A 25,112-nucleotide genomic window follows, 5' to 3' on the forward strand; every position below is an offset into this window, starting at 1 on the left:
CAATTCATTATCTTCTGTCTATAGGCAGACCAGAATGCTGTAATACCTGCCGAAATATTTTTCCTCACTGCATGAACCGTCAGAATCAACGGTCTGGAGAGACAAATTTAAAAAAACAGGGAAAAAAAAGAAAAAAGAAAAAAAAGAGCTTCACTTTCAAATGCATCTCTGTAATGGTGCTCGTTCAATTTGAATTTTAGACAGAGGAGGGGGAAGAGATTTCTATTTTATCTGAACAAATTCATGCATATCACTCATTCATTCCTGTAGCACCCATCAGCACAGCAGCAGCAGGTTTCAGCTTCCTAAACTCAATGCAGTTCAAAATTGCACACAATCTCCACTAAAACTACCATTACTGAAAGTGATGCAGTTATACATTAGCATTCCTTCTCTAAAGAAATCTCTGTTCCCAAATCCCAGGAAAGAACAATTTTTTTTTACAAGCTAAGCAAGTAATATTGAATCAAATCCTAAAGCTTGTCAAAGCCAGAATCTCCTACATTATCAATAAGAAACTAATTTTAAAAGAGGGAACACCCAATTCAACAGTCATTGCAGCTGAGGTTCAAGTCTCTTTTACTTCATCTTCTATCATGCTTGTTTTAAAACATTTCATACATTTTGAGAAAGAAATGTAAGGAATAATGGCTGAAAACCTCACTGACTGGACCGAAACTCCACAGAGTTATCTGACTTTTGTCCACTAGGTTCCTGAACTCAGTGTTACATAGCGAAAAAGTTTACTCTGTAAAAGATTAAGAGAAAATATTACACTTGCAGATAATGAGGATAATTAAACAGAACCACTTCTGTTCAGTGTAGAGGTTGAAAATCCGTTCCTCAAATGCCATCTCTAAAACTGTAACATAAATTTTGTCAGCCTTCTAACAAGCTCTAGCAATGCTATGCTGGGATAAAACAGATCATGCTGCCCTCTTGTGCTAGACCTGCACAGAAACCAACTCCTTTACTCCTGTAAGTGACATGTAAAGAAGAATATATAAAGCATTCCCTACACAGTGTGAATGGCCATACTTTCCTCCTTACAGACATCCTGACATGCCTGCAACTCTCTTAACGGGATCTGATAGAATAAGAAAGGAAGTTTCTAAAGAAAGAGACAAGTTCTTGAAAGGAGTAAATAAGAAATTTCTGTTAATGAAGTCAGATGTGATGAATTCACAAAAACAACCACATAATGGATAACTTCCTTACAGCTGTTTAACTGGTGCCATATAGGTATCAACTGATAAATTTAACTTTCAGTCATAAGTATCTGTTCTTTCTGAATTCGGGATAGCACAATAAAGCTTCAGTCACTTTGGATTATCAGCTGTATAGGTTTAAGTCTTTGAGAAACAAACAGTTGTGCATTAGCAAGGTTCACCTAATGCAAAATACCATCACAACAGCAATGTATAAGTACTTTTAGATCCATGCCAAATTACAGAAAAGTGAAATTTGTGTAGGTAAATATATTTTTGAGTGGGAAAATAGAAAGGAGAGGGGCCCTCATACTTCTTTTCCACCTGTGCTCTATAATCAAAGTTCCTAAAAATGTACCTATATTCTCCATCGTCTGAGTGAGACACCCATTACTATTCCTTTAACAAACCTCCCTATACATTGCTGATGCAATGTATAAGGAGAGTAAACAGAGGCCTTAGTCTCATGCTTAAGCTGATCCAAAAAGCTTTTTTTTTTTTTTTTTTTTTTAAAGAAATCAGTCATTGCATTTATTCACCACAACTGATTGGATCTACACTGTTGGGAGTTGACAGACATGTCATGATTCAATACATATTTCCATTTCCTAATGTCGACTCCCTGATGCTGCTCATCAGTCTGTTTCTCCAGTCAGAACCACAAAAAGCTTGGGGTGTCTATTAATTTCCTTCCTTCCTCAACTTTGAAAATGGATCACTGTGTGTTCAAAATACTGACTCCAGCATTTTTAATTGGAGATTATTTCTGGAGAAATAAAACAGCAAAAGTCACTTCTGCAACTGCTCCTGCAAACGTTTCAGAGACTTCACACAAATACTAAAAACACACTGGATGCTTAAATGATAGATCTGTCGCTACAGTATCACCTTTGCTAATGTGAGATATGCTAACTAATAGCTTGGCTTGATTGCTACAATCACAACACTGAAAAAAGAGGCTTTAGTAATTCAGTAATTTCCACTTCTTTTCAGTATCTATTTCATAGTGTAGTATCTTTAAAATTAAAAATAAAAATAAAGAAAAAGGAAAGAAAAGGAAAGAAAAAAAGGCTTTTGCTTCCTTCCCTAATGCAAATTCTAAAAGATACATACGCAAGGAAAAAAAACAACAAAACTACCTCAATCAGGTGGCGAAACAAAGATATTGAAAACAGAATTTCTGCTACTCGCTGCAGTTCTGAACATCACGCCTCCAACATCATCTTTTTCCTTTTCTTTTTCCTTTTCCAAAAGATGTTCAGATCAGAACATCTGTACCTTTGCACGCCACCGTGACCAAAGGAAAGATGAAGGAAAAGAAATTTATACACACTGAAGTTAATCTTCTATTATAAAATATCCGCTGATAAATAGAAACATACATCAGTAAGTCATGATGGCATGTGAATACCAGCGATAGGCAGGTTGTATGAATGCCACTCTTTTACAAAGCACTGCTAATTTGAGCTTCACAGTATGTTACAAAGCAAACCATTTCTTATTACTCTACATTGTCCCTGATGTTTAGTCTATAGCTCTGACTTTATTTGTTACAATAAGCCACGGTTTTGGGCATTCTTACAAGATGATTATGTATTCCTCAAAAAACACAGTTAGTGCACACGCTGCATACAAAAAGGTAAGAGGATAAACACTGCACTTCTGACAACAAACCCCATTAGCACTGTAATTTCTTGTGACATATATGCTCTCACTGGCTTTCTACTGAGCTTACTGCTTTACTTCTAACCCTTTGCGGCGGCCTTCAATTTTCATTGCCACAGACACAGAGTACAAGCAGACCATATAACGGCCTTAAACTCATGCAGCTGTAGATTTTTTTTTTTTTTAAGGGGGAAATTATATATGTTTTTTTCATCATACTATGGATGTGAACCTTTTCTACACATGAGTTATGTTTCCTGAAAATATTCCTACTCTCTCTCAAACAACAAAGCGATCCCTATGCACCCTGACAGTTATTAAACAGTCCCTGGAAAGATGAAACCAACCCTGTATTCCTTTCCTTCAAGAGAATGAAGGCCAGAAGGCACATCAGATTTCTGGTCATTAAATCAGCACCACTCCACTTCCCAACTCTCTTAACTCTGCTCCAGCTTTTCTCCCTGTCCCTTCCTCTGAAGAGTGAAAGGATCTGCATTACAGTTTTAAATTGCATTCTATTGTCCGTTTTGGAAGGATATTAAACTACACAGTTTCTCAACAAATGTGAATTACCACGCTTGCTTAGAATTATTTTCTAAAAAGGGCAAATGATGGCTGGGGTCAAATTTTCAAAGAAAAGCACAAGGAAGGCATCCCCACAAAACACATGCATATACGTTCACGATGTCACAGAGAGATCTTTGCTAACTGAATCAGATCAGCACCAACCAGCAACTGGTGCAGTTGGTGCTACTAGCAGCAAGCTGCTCAATGAACAACACCAAGACCACAGTTTCAAAAGGAGTAAGATCAACTGTCAATAAGCAGTCAACATTCTGACTTCTAAATTTAAGAATACCAGAATAGGTTTTTATTAAAAGAAGCAGAAACCACAAGTGTGTAAAAAAAACCAAACAACTACTACTTTCAATTCATAACTGCTCAGAAATAGAATATTTAACATAACAAATTAGTTACATTAAATGTTAAGTGTTTTTTGACAATTAAACTTACCTATAGGATTTCTGTCAAAAAACAGGACAGGAGCCTTCAAAATGGATTTAAACATTTTGTTGTGCAAGGTCTGACCAGAATTAACAAGAACTTGAAAGACCAGAAGACTTCTTATTATGCCAAACAGTATTGTAGCCACCGTTAAACCTGAAATTAAAACAAAATTGACAGAGCCTGCATACAGATATGCATCTTTCTCACACACACACACACACACACACACACACACACAAAGGATTTCAATATAAAATTAAACAACAAAATAATTCTGTTGGTTTCTGCATATAGCAAGAATCCAAACATATGCCTAAGGGACTCCAAGCACAAACTGATATTTGTCACTAGCTGTAGTTAGTCATATGTAAACAATTTCTCTTTTTCTCTTCAAAAGAATCGCTGCTTAATGGAAATGCAGGAAATGTCTGTTAACCCACTAAATAAATCTGTATTATAACCTTCTGCATAACAGTTTTGCCAAGAAATTCATTTCACAGTGCCATGTATAATTGTGGTTTGCAGAGGTCACTGTGAACATTCAGCATTTGCCAGCAGGTATTAACCAAGTAATATATATATACACGGCTATTTAGCAACAACCTTGAGTTATTCTCAATCAGTTCAAACCATTCGTGCCATACTTCCCCTTGTAAACCACATCAAATCATTTAAATGATGTATATTTCTCTAACAGAACAAGATGCATCCCTTATGCAGTGTGAGTAGAGTGCTTCTAGGGAATTGGTTTGCAGACTGTTTGTCTTTCTTCTGAGCAAGACAGAGGTGCTACAAGGCAAAAGATGGAAACAAAGAATGATGAGATTGCTGTAGGTCTGTTTGCTGCAAGTAGCCCGCAATGTGCTTGTCTAAGTTTCCAGCCAATGAAGAGCAGAGTCCAAAGCTGAACAGTAGTTGCTAACCTTGTACTTGGCAATTCTGCAGGCCTTCCAGGCAATGTGCTCCAGAAACTGAATGCAGCCACCACAAGCCCAGATGTTCAGGCCTTGAGGACAACCTTAAATTAGACTTTAACTATCAACCCAACACATAACCAGTTCTAAGGACAGGGAGAACCTGGATACAATTCAGGTGCAGCTACGGTGTAGTGGTTGAATGAGGTTTTACATGATACGATGTCATTCGGCCAATTGTTACCTCCTGTTTACAGATGTATCCTTCTAGAATGCAAATATAACTACTCTGTTTGTCCTTTATTGCTCTGGATGGAGATGCACATGGGTGGGGTGAGAGTTTGTTTGCTTTGTCCTGACTGCTATATTCCATGCCAGGAAGAAAGCTATATTCCAGGCAGAAGAAAGCTTATCTGCTGAAAGTAAATGCACGTGCTCCTCCAGGAAACCCGGGTCAGGCAAGAAGGGAGAGCAGAAGGGGCACCTGGGCAGAGCTTTGGCTCAACCCATCACCTTCAGAAATCTAAACACACTACTCGGACATCTTTTGTAGGCAATATTGCTCCTCCCACTACAGTCTAGAGAGAAATGGGATTGGCAAAAATAAGTTTTTCAGTGGAAAATAAATTACATTATGCGTTAATTTGAACCTCATTATCCATGTCTTTCAGAGTGATAGCCTAAAAGTAGATGGCTGGAGAAACGGATGAGGAAGGGAAGTGCTCCTGGCTACCCCGTGTTTCTGCACAACTTCATTCAGTCTTCAGAGCTGACTGAAGTTGCTGGTGTGGCCCTCACTGCACTGATCACCTGAGGACACCTAATGGCTGGTGGAAAAAGGGAGGAACAACACTACTGCCAAGCCTTTCCTCCTGTCTGTCTCAGGCAGAAGGTTTTTGCTTACCATGTTTACAAGCACACCTCCTCAGCATGAGAGGCAGAGTCTTCTGATACACTCACTTCATACAAAAGGTATGGACATGGCACTTCAGTTCTGACCACTGAGGATTCCCATTAACAGAAATTTTATTCTTCTAAATCTTAATCCCATTGAAACATGGACCAGGAAGGAACTACCATGGTGATCATTTTTTTTAAATATCGAGAGCAATTTAAAAAATTGTTTAATTGCTTTGCATCATTTCAGAGGGTACATAAAAAGTTAATCATTGTTTTATGTGAAATTTACTATCCTTATATAACTGTTTTTCAACTTACAATTTTACGTAAGTAACAATGCTTTCTCTTTAACCATTGCAAATGTACCACTGATATATCTGAACATTTCAATATCAAAGTTAACTTTCACTTTTCTGTTATCTAGAACAAAATTTGCCTTAAAGGATAAAATTTTCTGCAATTTGATTTAGGTTATATGGTCAAAGAAAGCCAAGTTTGACATTCTTAATCATGCTGTGCAGCCCACTGATTGGCGCATGAAATAAGACATTACAGAGAAAATAAAAGCCAAGTTATCTGGCTCCTACACTGCTGTTTCCCAGGCCAAGCACAATGTATTCAGTCAAATATTCAGATCATGTGGATTCTCACACACACGCACAAAAAAAAAAAAAAAAAGAAAAAGAAAAAGAAAAAGAAAGAATAAAAAAATAGATTCCACTTATCCTCTCACGCAAAAGAGATGTTTCAATTCAGAGAATTTTCTTTTGGTATACTACCTGTTTTCTCAGTCCTATCACTCATATCTCAATCAAGAAATTACTGTGCCATGCAAAACTGTAAAACACTAGAAGTGCTAAATAGCAAAGTCTGAGAGCATATTTCTACGCATCCTTTTTCAACATTAATTTTTAAACTGACACTTCAGACAAGTATTTTAAGATGTCTCGATGTCTGAACGCAAAGATTATCTCCCTTTTCTGGATATTAAAAAGCATATGGATAACTATTATATATATTATAATATTATATATTGAAATATATATGTAGAATATATATTGAATTTGTCTTTAACACTTGGCTTTGCATACTCATCTGGAAGGCTTTTTAAAAACTGGTTCTTTTGCTACGGCACTTCAGAAGTAACGTTGCCATGCCGAATTTTGTAACAGTACAGAACGAGTATCAATTTCAAACCCCTCCTGCCCAACAGAAGATAGAGCTGAGTAATCTATTAATAGAGACAACAACCATAAGCTTACTTTTCGAATGTTTAACTTTCTAAAATCTAGGCAAAAAAATTGAAGAGTCTGCATTCAACCCATTTCTTCTGTTGTATTTATCTACTTATTTACTAATTCCAGTAAGTTTAGTAAGGAAGCAAGACTGAAGCTCCAAATCTGTTAGGATGTTGCTCAGTTCCTGCTAGAAATCACATTTCCCCACATTGCCATTGCTTTGCACCACTCAAGACTGTTTATTACAGTAGGTTAAGTAATAGATCTTTAAGGCATACAGACACCTGCACACGTGTCATTACCTGCGTAAATTCCCAAATAAAAGGTAAGGTCTAGATGCTCAGTCTCATTTGCTCCATTATTTCCATTTGTTGTAACATTCAGCTTTTCTTGATGATTTGCCCTGTGGAAATGCATACGGAAGATAACAATCATCAAATCACATTCTGCAAATATTCATGAGCATGTTTAACTGTTTCTAGATTCAACTCTATTGAAACATTCAGTTCAGAAGATCCCATGTACTGCCATGCACCACACCATGAGAAGAAGCTATCACAGGCACAGCGTAATGTTTCATTTTTTTTCCATGCACAGAATGAGTAGAGATAAGAAAATATCAAGCAGATCAAGTTTCCTAGAACAAGTTTTTTTTCCCATACCTATACAACAGTGATTTCTATTTGACAAACAACTCTTGAGTGAAAAGACAGGACCAACTGATCAGTTTTCACCATTAACTTACCAGTAAGAAAGCCACCAATCCTGGAGCACATATGCCACCTTGAATAAAAGAGGAAAATACAGGAATCATTTTGCAAAATGAAAAAAACATTAGAAAGTTAACTTCCTTGCTATTCTTTTATGTTCTCTGGGAAAAACAACACATATTCAAAGAAGTATGCCATCCAGTCTTTCAAGATTAGCAGCAATTTGCAAAGCACATTAGAAGATTTATGAGATCCGTCTACAAAGAAAGAAGTTACCTTAAATTACCTTCCTTGTTAGTAAACTAAAGGAAAGCAAGACACTTAGGCAAGTAAAACATAGTAGCTCTTCCTAACATATGTTAATTGCACATTAAAGAAGACATATTTTCAGTTCCTAAATTTGCCACTACAGATATTTCAAAATGCTTTTTGATTAACAAACTTTGTGATGTTACCAGTCCAGAAATTTGTGTTTACAGGAGATAATTACCAGAAACAGAATTGAAAGAGGATGAGAGAGGGGAGGGAGGGAAAAACTTTTACCACCATTTTCCTTCTGTGTCAAGAGGTGACTATAAACCTGTAAAAGGGCTACTTATCTCAAAATATACCTCTGTTCACGTGAATTAAAGCCTGCTGCAGAGATCCTGCTTAGTTGTCCTTCTTTCCAACAGACTCAATTTAAGGATAAGCAAAAAGGATGTAACGTGTATAAATATACATACTACTTTTTACAGCCAAGACCAATCATTTCCATGAAATGAATTTGAGCTTTCTCAGCAGGAAATAAAGAGAAGGGCAATAGGCTGTCTTCACAGAGCCTTCTCAGCTCATCATTTCTTTCAGTAAGTTTTAAAAATAATTTTCCTTCTCTAAGAATTCTTTTATGTATCTGTTACAGTCTGCATCACACAATATTTCACTTTCTTCTTCTTCTAAACAGTGACTCTTCTAGCCTTTTTCTTAACCTGTGTTTACCAGCAGAAGAGTTTTTCTTTTAACAATTCTGTAATCCTTCCTCCATACCCCATCAAGCTCTTTATGCTTCCAGATGGAGAAGGAAATATTTTTTCAGATTTGCTAAATGCTATTTAATACACATTAAGATTTTGTTTTGCGTCTCCAAAAAACGAAACTGGCTTCTAATTTGTGTGCTGCACTGTCAGTGGAATTATGATTTTATTTAAGTATTACAACTGCTGGAATAAGGATCAGTGCATCATATCTCAATGCAGTATAAAAACTCCACACCTGATCAACTAATCAGACGTAAGAAAGCCATGTTCCTAAATATTTTCATTGCAACATCACAGTCATAAGCATACACTACGTCAAAAAATGGCAAAACCAACATTATTTGTTATTGTTATTTTTTACTGCCTGTGCCTTACCTGTGCCAAAATATTAAATAATACAAGTATAAAAATCACAAAGTAGTTCGCTCCTGCAGTGAAATATTTTCTGTAAACTTTGAAGCTTATTTTTCCCTCAGAACGACTCTCCTCTGACACGGCAGCCAGTGGATTTTCAGCCTGGAAAAAAAAAACCAAAACATTAACCTGGCAGCTATAGATTCAGACTAAGCTACTTGAAAGACATGGTTCAAAATCAGCAAACAATTAAATAATAAGATAAAGCGATTACACACACAAAAACTATAAGTATGAGAACTATAGCTTTCACAAAAAAAATTAGTCTCATTGCAGTAACACTGAAAAATCTACTCTGCAAAATGACACTGGCAGGATTATATTTTGCACTGCATCATGGCATGTAACATGAGTTCATTTGCAGTCAGAAATATCTGCTCCAACTGCCAGCACTGCTAACTGCTGCACCAGATTTTTCTTTTCTTATGCACTAGCATCAATCATCACGGCTCTCAAAACCAAGGTCTTAACATAGAAAAGTCTCTGTTTTCAGTATCCAAGTGTGTATAATCCTGCCTTTTCAGAAAAGTATTTAAAGTAAACAATCTTCTGCAAGTCTGAATCAGAAATCAGTCAACATATGCTGACAGTAAAAAAAGAATTAACAAACTTCTAATCAAAGCATCTGTTAATTGGGAAAAACCAGTAAAATGACCCACGGATAGGGAACAATAAAAGAGAGAAAAGTAAAAAAATAAAACAGACATAAAACAGATCTATTATCCAAATGAACAACATTCTGGTTTTTTTTGTTTTTTTCTTTTTTTTGGGGGGGGGGGGGAGGGAAGGGGGTTACTCTTATGTGATAGAAAACCAGGTGTTAGATCAATGCACATATAACATTTGGTGTTGTTATCAGCAGACATAGCTGTACAGAAGCAGAGGAATGAACAGATCTGACTCAGAAGTGAAGAGAAACCCCAGTAACTTGCCTGTAAAAGAAGCCTATCTTGTTTTTTGGGGAGTCGTTTGTTTTGCTTGTTGTTCTTTTTTTTTTCTTTCCCCTCTCAACCCAACAGCTCTAATACTGCTAAGAAGTTTGGCATGTTTGTGGATCTTACAGCAGTTATTGCTGACAAATGAATAATATCAGATACGAAGTTCACTGCTTTTTGGCATAAAAACATTCTTCCAAAAAGATATGAAAAGTAAATATTTGCAGCCCTTTTTTTGGGAGGGTGGGGATTGGGTTTAGCAGCTCTAACTGCTTTCTATTATAGAAAAATGTATCATGTACACGCATAGTATAAAGATGAAAAGATTCAAGGACATACAGAGATTACCTGTTCCATGGATGTACACTAGCATAAGCTTAGCAGGGCTACAGGACTCCTGCACTGTTTTGTGTGAATGCAAACACACCATCACAAGGCCACCTCTGGTATAGAAAACATTACAGCTGCTTTTGCACGGTGTAGACCAAGAGATAAAAAGGCATATGGAAGTCAAGCTGGCACCATAAAAGCATTCTTTTTTCGATACCAGAAGAGCTGGGGAGAGCTGTGCAACAGCATCCCAAGGTTCTTCCCTCAGGGCCAGCTCATGATCATGTGGGGATGATAATACCAGCCATGCAAATGAAGATTTTGTAGGAAGCCACTGCTATATATTCTGCATGCATTTCCCAAGCTTATGATTTCAAGGAAATTATTAATCTGACCTCAGCACTGTACAAACACATAAAACCCACTCAACACAGTATTATTGATCCTTTAAAGTACCACTGTCAGAGGACAGGAAATACCAGGGTACAACTCTTTTGGAAACTCAGCAGAGCCACTGATGAATCTGATCAAACTGTTGAGGAGAGCTGCACAGAGCTGTTGGATGCCTGCCCTCTGCAGCTTAAGTGGTAGGACTACCAGTTCTGGGCAGCCACAAGTGAGCTCTCACCTGCTAATGGAAGCCAACACTCACTGAAATTCAAAGGCAGTCAGGAAAGAGCCCTCCTCATAGTCTGAGTTGAAAACAAACAAACAAAAACAAACACACACAGCCAAACAAGAATTGTGATGTTTCTGTTCTCTGAGTACTCACAGGTGGTTGCTCCACTGCTCCATCTTTCACTGAGTGGACAGAAGAATCCTGGGACCAGACAGAGGACTCTGAAAAGGTACGGCTCCGGGAGGACTTCAGGTTTGGGGTGCCTGGAACTGACGGCTGTTCTGCCTCCTCCTCTTTTTTCAGAAGGGAAGCAAAGTCGATGCCAGACCTCAGGAACTCTGAATAGGTCCCTTTTCCCACCATTTTACCCTACAATTAATACAAGTTTTATTATCTTCATTGTACCTTTTCCGTAACAATGTTTTCACCTATCCCTGCTGCTTCTAGAGTTCTGCTGTTGCTAAGCATACAACCCACTGCAGTAAATGAAGTGAAGCCTCTCTCAATTCATCATTCCAAAGTGCAGTAACAAGCTCTTCACTCTCTGAGCAATCCTGTTCTGACAGTTCGTGAGGCCAAATAACACAGATGGGGGACAGCAAAAGTCCCAGTTACAGCCAGGTGAGACTTACCTCTCTGGAGAAGCTGCAGAGGACAGCCATGCAGCTTTAGCACATGCTTACTGAACTACATTCATGACCATCAGTCATGTCTACTCCAGATTTTTTCCTAGTGTGTGCTGTTTCTTCTATCTGTCACAAACTCATCCCTAGAACACTAATGCAACATTTAAAGAGATCTGAACGAGGAAAAAGGCAGGTAACATGCTTTCTTGCAACTCTGTGATGCATCAAAAGTAATTTGAAGTACTTCATCACTCAACCTTAAGAAAACATCTCAAGTTGTTGCATTTCCTCTCTACATGTGAACAAATGGTACAAGAAAGTCTGGAAGGAACCAGCTTCTCTGAAGGACTGCTTGTTCTCAAAGGTATCTGTGCCTGTTTCTCAGTCTGAATTTAAAAAGGCGACTGGCTGCAAAACCAACACAGCCCTTAATTCACACAACAGTGTAAAAAACAAGAATAAAAGCAAAGCATTAACTCTGTCTCAAAAGAAATAATTCTTTCACAATATATTACATATATATGTAAGACAGAATTCATATATAAAATGATATGTAGGTATAACAAAATTCAGAAGCAAGACGTAACAGGCAAGTTCTTCTAAAAAACTGCTATTAGTAACTATTTATCTTAAAAAACACACACAGTCAGTGAACAGAAAATGCATTTACAAATAAAAAATGAGATGTGAACTTTTTTTTTTCCTTTCTTAGATTATAAAAGACGATTAGAAAGCTATAAATATATAGACACTATTATCACCTACATCTTTTAATATTAGAATCTGAGTTGCAGCACGGAGATATTGCAACTGGTGAGTCACCAAAACACAGATCTTCTGATGTAAAGCCTGACAAATACACCTGCAAACAGATGGAAAAAAGAATTTTAAAAATAAGGTATCCTAAAATGTAATGACTGTTTCTGGGAAACTTCTACTCGATGTAACAGTGTTTAAAATAAACTGATACTCATGCCTATTGCACTTTTCAAAATTATGCTCAACAAAAAGCAGGCTGCTTTTTTTTTTTTTTTTTTTTTTTTTTACATATTCAAGGAAGAGAAGTAATTTTGTATTTCTGGTTTAGACTGACAGAGAAGGATGTAGTTCATTAAAGTTGCAATGAATGTCCTCCTCACAAATGTTCATATATAAACTGAATTCTGAAGAGATTATTTAACGAAAATGAAACTAATGGAAAAGAAGCAAGGCAACATGTTGTGGACAGTGATAGAAAAACATAGCAAATAGAAATAACTTCTCTGAAATAAACTTTCATAACAGTTTTTACAAGTAAGTCGCTGAGAGGGTTGGAAAAGCAAACATTACTACTCAATCTGCTGTGGTCCATACTGGCAAGCAGTACTGGTGAATGTAGACTGGACTTCCCCTAGGTGAAAGCAAGCTGGAAGATGCATTCCAGAAGCACACATCCCATTCATCTGCCAGCAGGAATGTAGCCCACAGAGGCAGATGATAGCTTGCTAAAAGAACCTTCCTAACCTGCATGTGGACCTGGGCACCACACGTTTTACTCCACAGATCCACTGCTACTGAGGTTGTTTTTTTTTTTCCCCTAATAAAACACAGGAGGATGACATTCACAACTGAAGAAAGGAAAAAACAAAAACACTACACAACAATTGCATCTTTTCACTCTTCTAAAAACAAAACAAAACAAAACAAATTCAATGGAGAAATGCAAATAAGCAGTATAGGGAGAAAAACAGAAAAAGAACATGAGCTAAACAACGATATCATCTGGTTTATTCTGTCTCATAAATTCCTGTTGTGTTTCTGCTACACCTTCTTTTAACATCTATTTTGTCAGTCTGACAGATCACAGGGAGAAGTATACAACGTCCTTAATACTACTAGTCAGAGTAAATAATTACATGCAGAAAGTATGCTATGCAGCTCCAAATAAACTGCAGCAAAATTAAGCTAACTGAACTGAGTTATCTACTTACTGAACGAGTTATCTACCTTCTAAGAAGCATTCAAGAAGTAACTATAAACCAGTGATGTCATTCTTAATTGATCAAGATAACAATTAATCAAGACAGCGTACTTGCAGCAGCGTAACTATTTGAGCAGTTGCAACTATTCATACACCAAACTCTTTGTGGGAGTATTATTTTGGGTGTGGTGACTGCCTACCCTTTGAGCAGTCACGGAAACAAGCCATGCGGGACCTGGAGCGTCAGCTTTAGACATGCTACAAAACAGTCTTCAACAAACCCTATCCAGAGGACTGGACAGAGATCAGAGACACCACAGGATATTTGCTTGCCTAATAGGAACGCTGCCAGAAAAGAATATATGAGATATTCATTGTCAAGAGATCTAGCTTTCAACCTTACATAGGTCCTACAGCCTACATGCTACTTCCATTATTAAATTTCTCTGTGCCAGATATATGCCTAACAGTTCACTGTCAGACCCACAAAATCTAATGGCTGAAAACCTTCAAACCTTGATCCTGAGTCACAGCGAGGTGAGCTCACTGTACTTTAAGTTTACATTCAAAAAAAAAAGAAAAGCATGCATTATCTCAGCATCAGAGCAAACCGATCAGCACAGCATCTCACGTGATCTAGATCGTGACCTCTGTAGAAATGCGGATTTCCAGAGACAGACCAGTTCATCCAAATATGGATCTTTTTAAAAAACAACAACTTCATATTTGACGTCTACCCGGGTAGAAAGAAACTAGCTGAACAGTTTGTTGATAAGAGATGAGTAGAAAAATTGTTGTCACAATTCACTGGCACAGGGAGGAAAAAAAAATCACAACGAAGCACATATACCTCGAGCTATTACTGAGTTAAACAACTCACTGCGCACACAGCTCACTAGAAAATTTTGCCATTTAAAATACAGTATCATCGTGATGCACTGAGGTTGCAAAATGAGTAAAACAGTAAGTGTATACTTAATGTCTGTTTCAACACACCAGGCTACTTTAAGTTTTATGTTTTCTGGTTTTTTTGTTTCTTTTTTTTTGCATATTCTCTCCCCCATTTGACAACATCCTGTTTTGCAAAGTACAGCGGAGCTTTAAGTTTATAGGCTGAAGATCACCACGACAAAAGGCGAAGTTCAAAGCGTAGAACAATACAGCCAAATGTAATAAAGGGCCTTGCACAAAACTCCAAGCTCATTTAATTTGTATTTGTGAAAACTTAGCATTGCCTTGTAAATGAAGCACAGAAGATCTGAGATAGTCTATAAGCATTTATGTTTTGAATTGGTTCATGAAGGCTCAGTTTCATTCCACCTACTTTTAGAAATACTGCTGTGCACAGCTGAAGAAGAACAAACATAACAGAAGGCACCCAATTCTAGGTGAACATCTGAGAATATCTCATTTTCTTACCAATCATGCAGGGAACTCAGTGAAAATACAGGTGGCGCACACCTGGCCAAAGTGTTCAGATGCATCAACACGTTTAGACTGCTGACTTTTTAAACAGAAGGCCAAATCCTGTCAATCTAAGGAAGGTTTGTACAGCATTGCTGGTAGGCAGTGTGTCCTCTCTTGAAACACTGCTGCTTTGTGAGAGTGCCTGCAGTATGGCTCTCGCACTTCAAAAAGTCATCAAATTATTCAAACCCACAGCAAAGGGAGTGGAACTAGATGATCTTCAAGGTCCCTTCCAAGCCAAACAATTCAATAATGCTATTGGGGAGCAATCAAAGAATGGCTACGAAGATGGTGAAGGGTGTGAAGGACACAATATGATGCATGAGAAGCCACAGAAGTCCCTGGGTGTGCTCAGCCCAGAGCAGAGGAGCTGAGGGGAGGCCTGACAGTGGCTGCAGCTCCTCACTGGGAGCGCAGGGGCAACACTGAGCTCTGCTCTGTGTGACAGAGACAGGACCCGAGGGAACGGCATGGAGCTGCGTCAGGGGAGCAGCAGCTGGGGGTTAAGGGACAGGGTCTGCACCGGGGAGCGGTGGGCATGGAACAGGATGCACGGGGCTGTGGGCACGGCCTCGAGTGCTGGAGTTCACGGAGCATCTAGAAGCTTTCGGACATAGGATTTGATTTTGGGTGCAGCTGTGTGGAGCCTGGAGCTGGACTCCATGATCCTTGCGGGTCCCTTCCAACATGGAACATACAATTCTATGATTCAGACTTCTGCTAAAGAGCATGCTCCAAACCGCCTCTATCGTTCTTCTTGCTGCTTAAAAACCATAAAGTTCACCTTTAGCATGCTTCTCCATTACTCCCTTGAGGGGCATGCTCTCTTTAGTTAGACTGCAAGCATCTTCAATACATTACAGCAGGATGAATTAGTGAACAAAAATGCTGTCACATTTATTAAATGTACGTACGCATACAGACATACATGTGCATATGCAGCCAGGAGAGATACAGCAAAGACCCAAATGTTCTTCAGTCTTTCCAGTACAAGGAAAAGGGGGAGGAGGGGACTATGAAAGCTTCATTTTCTATACCATGTAAGAATCAACTTACATCACTTCCTGACAAATTATGGATGGACTGTTTTGCATGATTGTTTTAAGCTCAACAATAGAAATTTTCATATTCCTCAAGATGCATTCAAGCAGCAAACTTCCTTTACCACCATACATTTTTCTCTAAATCCAAGCTTATGGTTTTTTGATGCAGTTTAAATCCACCACTTCCCAATAAGCCATTATTTCTGTGTGCAATAGACCCTTTATACAGTCTTCAGCTTCACTTTTGGGCTTCTTTATTCCAGACAAAAAAAGAAACAAACACCAAATATACATTTATTTTTCAAGTGAGGAACAGTTTTTTCTTTTTTACCCCTTGACTTCTGAACCTCCTTTACAGGTCACACTGAGTCTAAAGCCCCTCTGCGTTTTTTGACTGAATACATTTTTTCAGGTACAAAACATAACAAAGCAAAATCTAACAAGAGGGCACAGTTTCCTTGACAAGAGAATGACATTGCCAACTTACACTTATTTGTGATCTTCCTCACTCTGCATCTAATTTTTCACCCGACTACTACACCATTGATCCCTGCCCACTGAGCACTCACAGAGTCGCACACCACACTTAAACCTTCTGTGTGCATGAAAACTAACAACCTTTAATCAAGAACTTCCTTTTCCCTGTCTGTCTCCAAAACTGCCTGAAGCATAGCCCAGGTTTCTAACACCTGAAAACTACAGCATCAACGGCCTTCATTCATTCTGCACTGAGGACAGAATCAGGACAGGTCTGTTTCAAAACTATTCTCTTCCAACTTGACATAAATAAACAATACTTTGAGTTAACAAATCTAAGTAACAGGATATTATCACCCATTTAAAAACCCATTGCAGTTTGCCAAAAAACTTCTGTGCAATTAAAGAAATAGTTTGAGCTTTGATACTGCAGGGCACGTGGCAGAAGACACTTAGGAGGGTGCCTACAACAGCACAATTGCTCCTCTAGGCAGAGGCAGCATGTTGGCACCTTTGCGTATGTGAATCCTTGTTTGTTCTTCCTTCCATATCAGGTTTTCTTTACTTTGAGAGATGTTGTTCTTTAATCTTTTTAAAGTTTTTATCTCTAAGAACCAGCTTTCTTTCACCTCTGCAAAGCGTTTCTTCTTTAATGATTAGACTTTCTTCCTTAACATTCTTCCTGCCTCTTCTTTCTGCAAGTTCACACACAAGTTTAAGTTTACTCTAATACTTACATCTGTTTCAGTGGAAACAACCATTGAAATTAAATTAAAGCACATGCACAAGTGCTCACAGGCGTAAAGCCTTTGTTATATTAATTTGCTTACTACACGTGCTTTTCTCTCCTTTAAATTTGAGAAGTTTAAGATGAATTCTCCAGCTGTTTTGGTACCTTATGAAATTTACAGGATTTCAGGAGAGGAAAAAAGTGACATAATTGCCAAAGACGCAGAAACACATCTACTTATATTACATCGTTTCTATTTCTACGCTTATTTTGTTAAACATTTATTTCAACCTCATGACAAGTCCTTGTCTCCATTGTGACAGTGCATAAGGGCAACTGCACTGACACAAAATAAAGATCCATAAAATTCATTGTCCTGACCTAGACAGCAGCCAGCAGAGAATGGTTGGTTGAAGTATATAACTGAATAAACATACTTTCTCTACCATACAGTTCTAGCTTCTAGACTCCATATACAGTGGACCTTCTGAGTCAGAGATCTTTGAATTCAAGTAGCTCTTCGGGATCTTTCCCTCCAGGAATTTGTACAGCCCCCAAGTCTGTTTTTATTCTGGTATGCATAATACTCTTCTGCATCTCACCCAAGAACTCTAAGGCATTTAAGTATACTGGGGTTCTGTAAGCATATATTGTATTATTTTAAGACAAACAAAACAAACCAAAAATGTACACAAGACAGAAAGCTCCAAAATAATTCTAGGAGTAAAAGTCTATGAAGATTTACAGGCTTTTTTTGGAAAACATATAAAAAGTACAGTGGTCAAACTTACGCTTTTCATTTTATTTAAAAAAAAAAAAAACAACATTTCTATGACATATTCATACCTTTTAAACATAATACCTACAGTAAGTGTAATGAAATTCAAGGAATTCCTATTTTGTCATCCAAACATAAAGGCATAACTAACACACTTCTAAGAGCGACAGCACTACATTAGGGCTGTCATCACTGCAGTCATACCAAAGGAATGACGAGCATGGACCAGGTGTAAATCACAAAGTGGGAATCCTTATAGATATCCTTGAGATATCTCCTATTTCCAGACATTATACATAAAGGGAAGTGGAGAAAAATCCTTAAGTTTACAGAACAGCTTCCTTGTACATTGGGCAGGGTTACCATTGCTCGGTTCCTCTGACACAGTAATTCTGCCTGTAAAACTCTCTACAGTAAGGACACCTTCTAGCTTCTATTTGCTAGTTTTGCAGAACTGACATACTCCACTTGCTTTCCTACAGTCTACACGACCGCAAGAGCTCTCTTCCCTCAAAACTTCAGCATTACAGGAAAATTGCATGTGTACCCCACTTTGAGGAATGCTAGAGTGGAAGCATTCACAGAGTCCTAAGGGCTCCAAAAGTAAAACTGCTTTAAACAGACTAAATAAATAATCAGATCTGTGCATGTAGTTTTAAAACAGTTCTTTTGTTGTTTTTCCATACTTAATTTTCTTCCTTCCTTCAAACACTTCTGGGTCTTAGGTAAGAGTACACTAAGGAATTCAGGATATCTTATCCATGCATTTTGCATGATGGAATTTCCCGCTCTCCTGTGCCACCAGCTTACCATTTCTTTACCTTTTTCTGCCATTACAAAATGATTTGCTACAAATCATGCCTGCTCTTTTTCCTCTCTTGCAGAGCAACTCTCAGTTGTATTAGATGGCAAAGGAGAAACGGCATCTTTCAGAACACATGGCCAAGTTGCCAGCTGACTCTCTGTTCAGCTTCCACTTACAGTTAGTTATTCAGAGACTCACTGTCCAGCTTCATGCCACATATCACCTGAGTTCCTACTGGAAGCTGTCATCCCCTGGTACCAACACCTGAATACATGCTGAAGTTTCACTGTTATTACTGTGATAGACGCAAGGACTTCTTTTGCAGATTTTTTCTAATTCTAAAGGAAAATTCAGAAAGAACAGACAAGTGACCATTACATTCAAAACACCTTGACCACAAATTCAAAACAATCTGCAGAACTCCCTTTGATAGAAGGAACGATACACCTGTACCTACTATTGCCAAACATCATCACAATGTTAGGTGTGATTTCCAAAGATTCTCAAACTGTCCTGTAAGCTACTCCCACGTGTACAAAGGAGGAACTGAAAGAAATCAGGCTGATCATCAACTGAGATCAGCACACAGCTCCTATCATTAGAAAGGATACAAGGGAAGAACAACACCTAGAGAAGTCTGTCTGTCTCAGTACAGTAATATAAACCTGACCTTCAAAATACCTTAACTCAGCATCATCAATAAGACACAATTTCTGTTCAAAGGAGACGTGAAACCATACAATTACTGAAATCTGTTTACAAAGATGCACAGGCAGACCAGGAAATCTCTCGGGGCCCAAGTATGACCGAATTACTTTCTTAGAGCACAAAAGGCTATTCCAAACTTTGTCATACAAAGATACATGTCACACCATCTGCAATGTATGCCCCTCATTTCAAACCTGGTGGAAAATCCAGAGGTCTAAAATTCTCTAAGTTCCCTTAGTGAAAAGATACCATATGTATAGTATATATAAATAACATACATCTATATATGCATATTTATGTATGTATATATGTGTATACGCACACAGATAAACAAAAATACAGAATATACCAGTGCCTCCTTTTATGAAAAGGTTGATGCTGGTCTACTGGCAATTATCAGAGAACTCAGCAGAAAAAAACACCACAAACAGCACAAAAATAAGGGAATATCCAATTTATATCTTATTAGGCCTCAAGGAATCTGATCGGGAGAGAGAAATTCACTGAAAAACTGACTGTATCTGCTCCATCATCCACGGAACAACTTGTCTGCACTGCAGAAAAATTTTTAAGAGACACAAGGCCTCATTAATATTAGGGACTATTTTCCCACTGGAGCTGTGCTACTTTGCATTCTTTCTCATTTGAAAAGAATTTATATATTTTAAGCTGTTTACCACGGCAGCTGAATAGAACAGAGAGAAGCAACAAATGTAATGAATCAGCCCTCTACAGCTTCAGGGAATTACTAGGAACATACCTATCTTTAGATGTAAACAAAAAGAACAGGCACTTCTAAAAAATTTAAACTTTAATATAAAATTACAAAGGAAAAAGAAAAAAAAAAATAGAGCGAGTGAACTGAACAATATCCATTTCAGAGTCAAATTAAATAAGCCCCTATTTCTTCCATCTAGCCCATTGTTTTACGCCTTGTGGTTTGGATTCCTGGGGGCAGTTTGTATGAAGTGGTATCTCAGACATTCCTCAGCACCATGTTCTAAGAAATCATTCTTGCTCAAGCGTTCTCTTCTTTACATTTCTAGCACTGTTCAGGAAGCACTAAGAAACAAGCACAGACTTGTTATTCACTGAAAGCTACTGAACTCTCCCAGCTGACCCAGCACCTTTTACAGCTCGCATGGGGGCCTCAGAATCCAGGTTCTGATCTAAAAAAGCCCTCATTTAACATCTTTAGAAGAGACACATTTCAGTTTTCTTTGCCACTACTACTCCACACAGACTGTTCTCCCCACAAAACAGTTTTATTGTACTTATCTACCTACCTCAAATTAATCTAGAGCTCAAGAGGAAGAGGTAAATGAAAATTCATGCTGCTAGGAAGAACCACAGCCAGTTTACCAAGTTTCACATTCTCTGAGGTCATCTCCTTACATCTTCTCACCTCCAGTTATCAGCAAAACTTACATAGTGCTAGCAGAGCATATACAAAAATCCAGATTTCCAGTTCTGCAGCAACATATAGACACTCCATGTCAGAGCCCTCATAGAAAACAGAATAAATCAAAGAGGCAACTCAAACTTCCACCCAAGGCACTACTATATTTCTCTGTTTTCCCCTCAGTGAATAAACCTTCAGACCTAAAAAAAGAGAAAGACTGACAACATAGGCATGTGTGCTTTCCAAACTAAGGCGCAGACACATTCAGAAGCTGAAGCTGTCAAGTGATCTTGTGCAAAAACAGAGAAGCAGTGGGTAAATCTTAGATAGCTGCTGCAACAGGTGTTAGAAGAATTTTACAGGGTACATAAGCTACAGAAGTAGTGAAGACCATGTATCAGTTGTAGCAGGTGAAAATGAACAACAATAACAAATATGAAGTCTACGCATCATAAAACTCTAACTTCATACCAGTTCACAGAAAGAAAATGTAACCATTTCAAGAAATCGATGATGAGGTTTTAAAGGGATCTCCAAATTCAAAACCATCAACAGAAATGGGATGTACAGTTTTCAAATTTGGATGCTAAAAGCTTCCTCATTTGGGAAAAAAGAACATGCGTATATTGTTGGTCAATGGAAATTCTGTGATCATTTCTTCAATACAAGTTTCTACAATTGCCTAGGGGTGGGAAGGAGGGAACAAAAGTACAAGCAAATTTAAGTAGTTTGAGTGTGGAATTCAAGGGAGGTACACACACTTTGGAAAATGCTTTCGCTTAGGCTTTGACTAAAGCCAAGTGAACTCAATCAGTGGAAGCTTTTCCTTACACTTCTAATAAATTCTGTTTGACAGGGAGAGAAGTAGGTTATGAAGAAGAAAGGACAAAACACTGGCTGGAAAAAAAATGAATTATTCTTACAGTATCAATGTGCTGTAGATTAGGCAGACTGAAAGAAGAGAGACAGAGAAGAGAAAGCTCATTGAGAAGGGAACCTGATTTTTAATGAAGACTTTCCCATCTCTTCAGAAATAGGGGGAGGTCTAATCTCTCTTCTTTTTTATGTTAAGCTTATACATTCTCTTCTCTACTTTTGCTCTCCACAGGCTGGTCTGCACACTATCATTCCCTGTTTCTTCAAAGAGAAATTTCAACTACTCAAGACTGTAAGAGTTCTGGCCTTTTCTTCAGCTGCTTGGAGTGTCTATCAATCCAATAAAGCTGCTAATAAATTACTCTGCAAATAAAGCTGCAATAAAAACTAAGAGAGATTGAAGATCCCAGCCCACATTGTTCTTCACTTGGTACTAATATTCATAAAACCCAGCACTGATCAATACTGATGTAAAATCTGTCATTCTCCTCAAGCAAACAGATTCCCTTAGGAATGATTCTAATATCTTCAAACCAGAGTATTCCAAAGCTTTTAAAAATAAAGAAAAAAAAGGCAGAAAAGATTCACAGCTCTTCCAAATGTGTAAAAGAGAAGAATAAATGCAGAAAGTGAACGCATTAAACGTTGTGAACCATCTATCCAAAAGTGCTTTTTCAAGTTTCTCTATAGGAAACTGAAAGACAACAATTGTATTTTAAATAAAAATATAGCAATAACCTACTTTTCAAACAAATGTCTTCCAACTTCGGAATCTACTGCACTCAGTGGATCGTCCAAAAGATAGATATCTGCATCTTGATATACAGCTCTATAAGGTTTAAAGAAAAGCCAGGGTCACAAAGTTTTGCTTTCATTTACTTTCAGTTACTAATGTCTGTCAACATATACATTTTAGAAACAACAAAAATACTAACCTGGCCAGATTTACACGGGCCTTCTGTCCCCCACTCAGCGTAGCTCCACGATCTCCTATAACTGTTAGGTCACCGTTTGCTAGTAAGTCCAAGTCCTGTGAACATAAAGAACAGGCAGAAAGCAATTAAAATAAATCATCTGAACCTCAAAAGTAAGCCTATTTCAAGATAACATTCTCCTATTTCAATAGTATTGTTTAATGTATTACCTTACATTAAAAACCTTACATTAAAAATCATCATACTAGGTGAAATATCTACTATTAATTTCTTAGTTTGTACCTTCAACAAAAAATTATTAAGAAGCAGGAAAAATAGGTGAGGTCTTAAAGATTTGTTTTGACAACAAGGTTTGCCAAAGGAAAGCGCACAACCATTCTTATTGTTATATGGAATATTGTTGGTGATTCAGACCAGTCTAAAATAAAAATTAAGTATAATAATTAATTATTTAACAAAATGAACTGTCACAACAAATAAAACTAGCTTCTATCAGTAGATTATTTTCCATTATCATTGTCTTTAAGAATTACATTTGTTTTATTTGCACTACAATTTATTAAAAAGAAATAACCACACCATTCAGTACAAAAAATTGGTTAACTCCTAGGACTGTAGACTATTAAGTTAGAATAAAATGCACAGTGTTCCATCTCATAATACTGTATTTTCTCAAATGAATACGTAAGTTTTTTACTAAGCTATAAAACATATTCAAAGCTTTAATAAGATACATGCATTTGAAACAGAACAATGAAAACGTATCTACTATCAAATACTGTGGGTTTTTTTAAACACAGTCTTTTTAAGTCAATGAAACCTTAAGTTTAGACAACAGCCTATGACTGAGTATCAGCAGAAGATATTAAAACTCAACCCACTATGTGTAAAAGCCTTGCAAAAAAATTTCATCACAGCAACCATCTGCTTTTCACCTGTGTTGCTGCTGACAGGAATATCATAACATGCTGCATAAAACCTTTTTAGCTGCCAAGCAAAATGTCTGTTTCTTGACAAATCTGGCTTAATCCTCTCCTATATCTCATGTCACAAACTCCTTTACACACAGACCTTTCAAAAATATTTTTTCATAAAACTACTTGGGCTCGGCAAGTTATCCAATATATACCACTAAGGTTCTTTGATAGCTTTACCAATGCACAATAAATGATATCTACTTTTTTTTTTTTTTAAAGCATAAAGGATATTTATAAAATAAAAGTCACAAAAAGTGCTAGTTCAATCATTTGTTTTTTCACATCTTGTTAAATCTACGCACATACCTACTGTAATACTGATGAGCATGCTCATGAAATTAAACATCTGTGAACAGCTTTTTTCCAAATTTGTTTGAGCTTTACATAAACCACATCTCCCTCTAGTGAAAGTTTTAGGAATTATATGAACGTCCTTACAAGTGGATGTCAGAAATAATGCCTGCATCTCTATTAAGAATTTATTTCTCACAGTACAAATAAAAATGAATTCTATATATTATATAATGCAGCACGTAACGCTAGCCCGCAAGAACATGAAGATTAATGCTGGAAGTAAAACACACAAAAAGAAAAGCATACCTTTTTGAGAGCACAGACTTTTAAAACTTTTTCGTACTTTTCTCTCTCATACTCCTTGTCAAACAGTATGTTACTTCTAACAGTACCAGAAAACACCCATGGCTGCTGAGAAACATAGGCAATTCTTCCAGAAACATTTATCAAACCTTTCTCCTTAGGTAGCTCACCAAGCACAGCGCTTAGGAGTGAAGACTGAAAAACATCATAAAATAAAAATTCAGAAGTCTGATTGCATTCAAAACATCACTGAGTTTGAGTAGTGTTTTTTTGGCATGGTGGCCTATTTCACTCTGCCACCCAAAGTACTGTTAGTCTAAATGCACAAGTACCCTTTGCATGCAGTCTAGAAGCAAAATGCAAAGTATGGTCCAACTTTGAACGCTTTCCTCCCCACCCACAGGACATCTGCCTTTCTTGAATAACAGCACCCTGATGTTATGCATACTATTATACACAAAAGATCTATACAATTGGAAGCTTTTAGCCATGTTAACAGACTAAAAAACCTCACAGAATGGACTTACTTTTCCAGCTCCCACAGGACCAATCACAGCCAGTAATTCCCCTTGTCTGACGGTAAATGAAAGCTGTTGGAGTGCTGGGCTTTCTAAACTCTATGGATATAAGAAAAAGTCACACTTCATCAGTCAAGAAATATATATCATCAAAACAGCTCTTAGAAACAGAGGATAATGCATGTAAATGACCGTAAGTTAGCAAACCGTATGACAACCATATTTTAAGACGTGGTTTGCCTCTTCAGTAATTCAC

The 25,112-nt window shown here is 37.5% G+C and overlaps 1 protein-coding gene across 2 annotated transcripts in view; it reads right to left on the reverse strand.

Annotated features, from left to right (window-relative positions):
* ABCC4 (ATP binding cassette subfamily C member 4 (PEL blood group)) overlaps window positions 1-25,112 on the reverse strand; it is a gene marked incomplete at both ends in the record, with an annotated part of 148,825 nt that overhangs the window by 85,856 nt on the left and 37,857 nt on the right. For both annotated transcript variants that reach the window (XM_079536324.1, XM_079536323.1), the window contains 10 exons: window positions 3,888-4,034; window positions 7,236-7,336; window positions 7,679-7,716; window positions 9,035-9,175; window positions 11,111-11,326; window positions 12,349-12,445; window positions 22,572-22,658; window positions 22,765-22,859; window positions 24,342-24,533; window positions 24,866-24,955. In XM_079536324.1, coding sequence (XP_079392450.1) covers window positions 3,888-4,034; window positions 7,236-7,336; window positions 7,679-7,716; window positions 9,035-9,175; window positions 11,111-11,326; window positions 12,349-12,445; window positions 22,572-22,658; window positions 22,765-22,859; window positions 24,342-24,533; window positions 24,866-24,955 — 1,204 coding nt within the window. The remainder of the gene's footprint in view (window positions 1-3,887; window positions 4,035-7,235; window positions 7,337-7,678; window positions 7,717-9,034; window positions 9,176-11,110; window positions 11,327-12,348; window positions 12,446-22,571; window positions 22,659-22,764; window positions 22,860-24,341; window positions 24,534-24,865; window positions 24,956-25,112) is intronic.

The sequence above is a fragment of the Tetrao urogallus genome (genome assembly GCF_951394365.1).
Source record: "Tetrao urogallus genome assembly, chromosome: 1".
Taxonomy (NCBI): Eukaryota; Metazoa; Chordata; class Aves; order Galliformes; family Phasianidae; genus Tetrao; species Tetrao urogallus.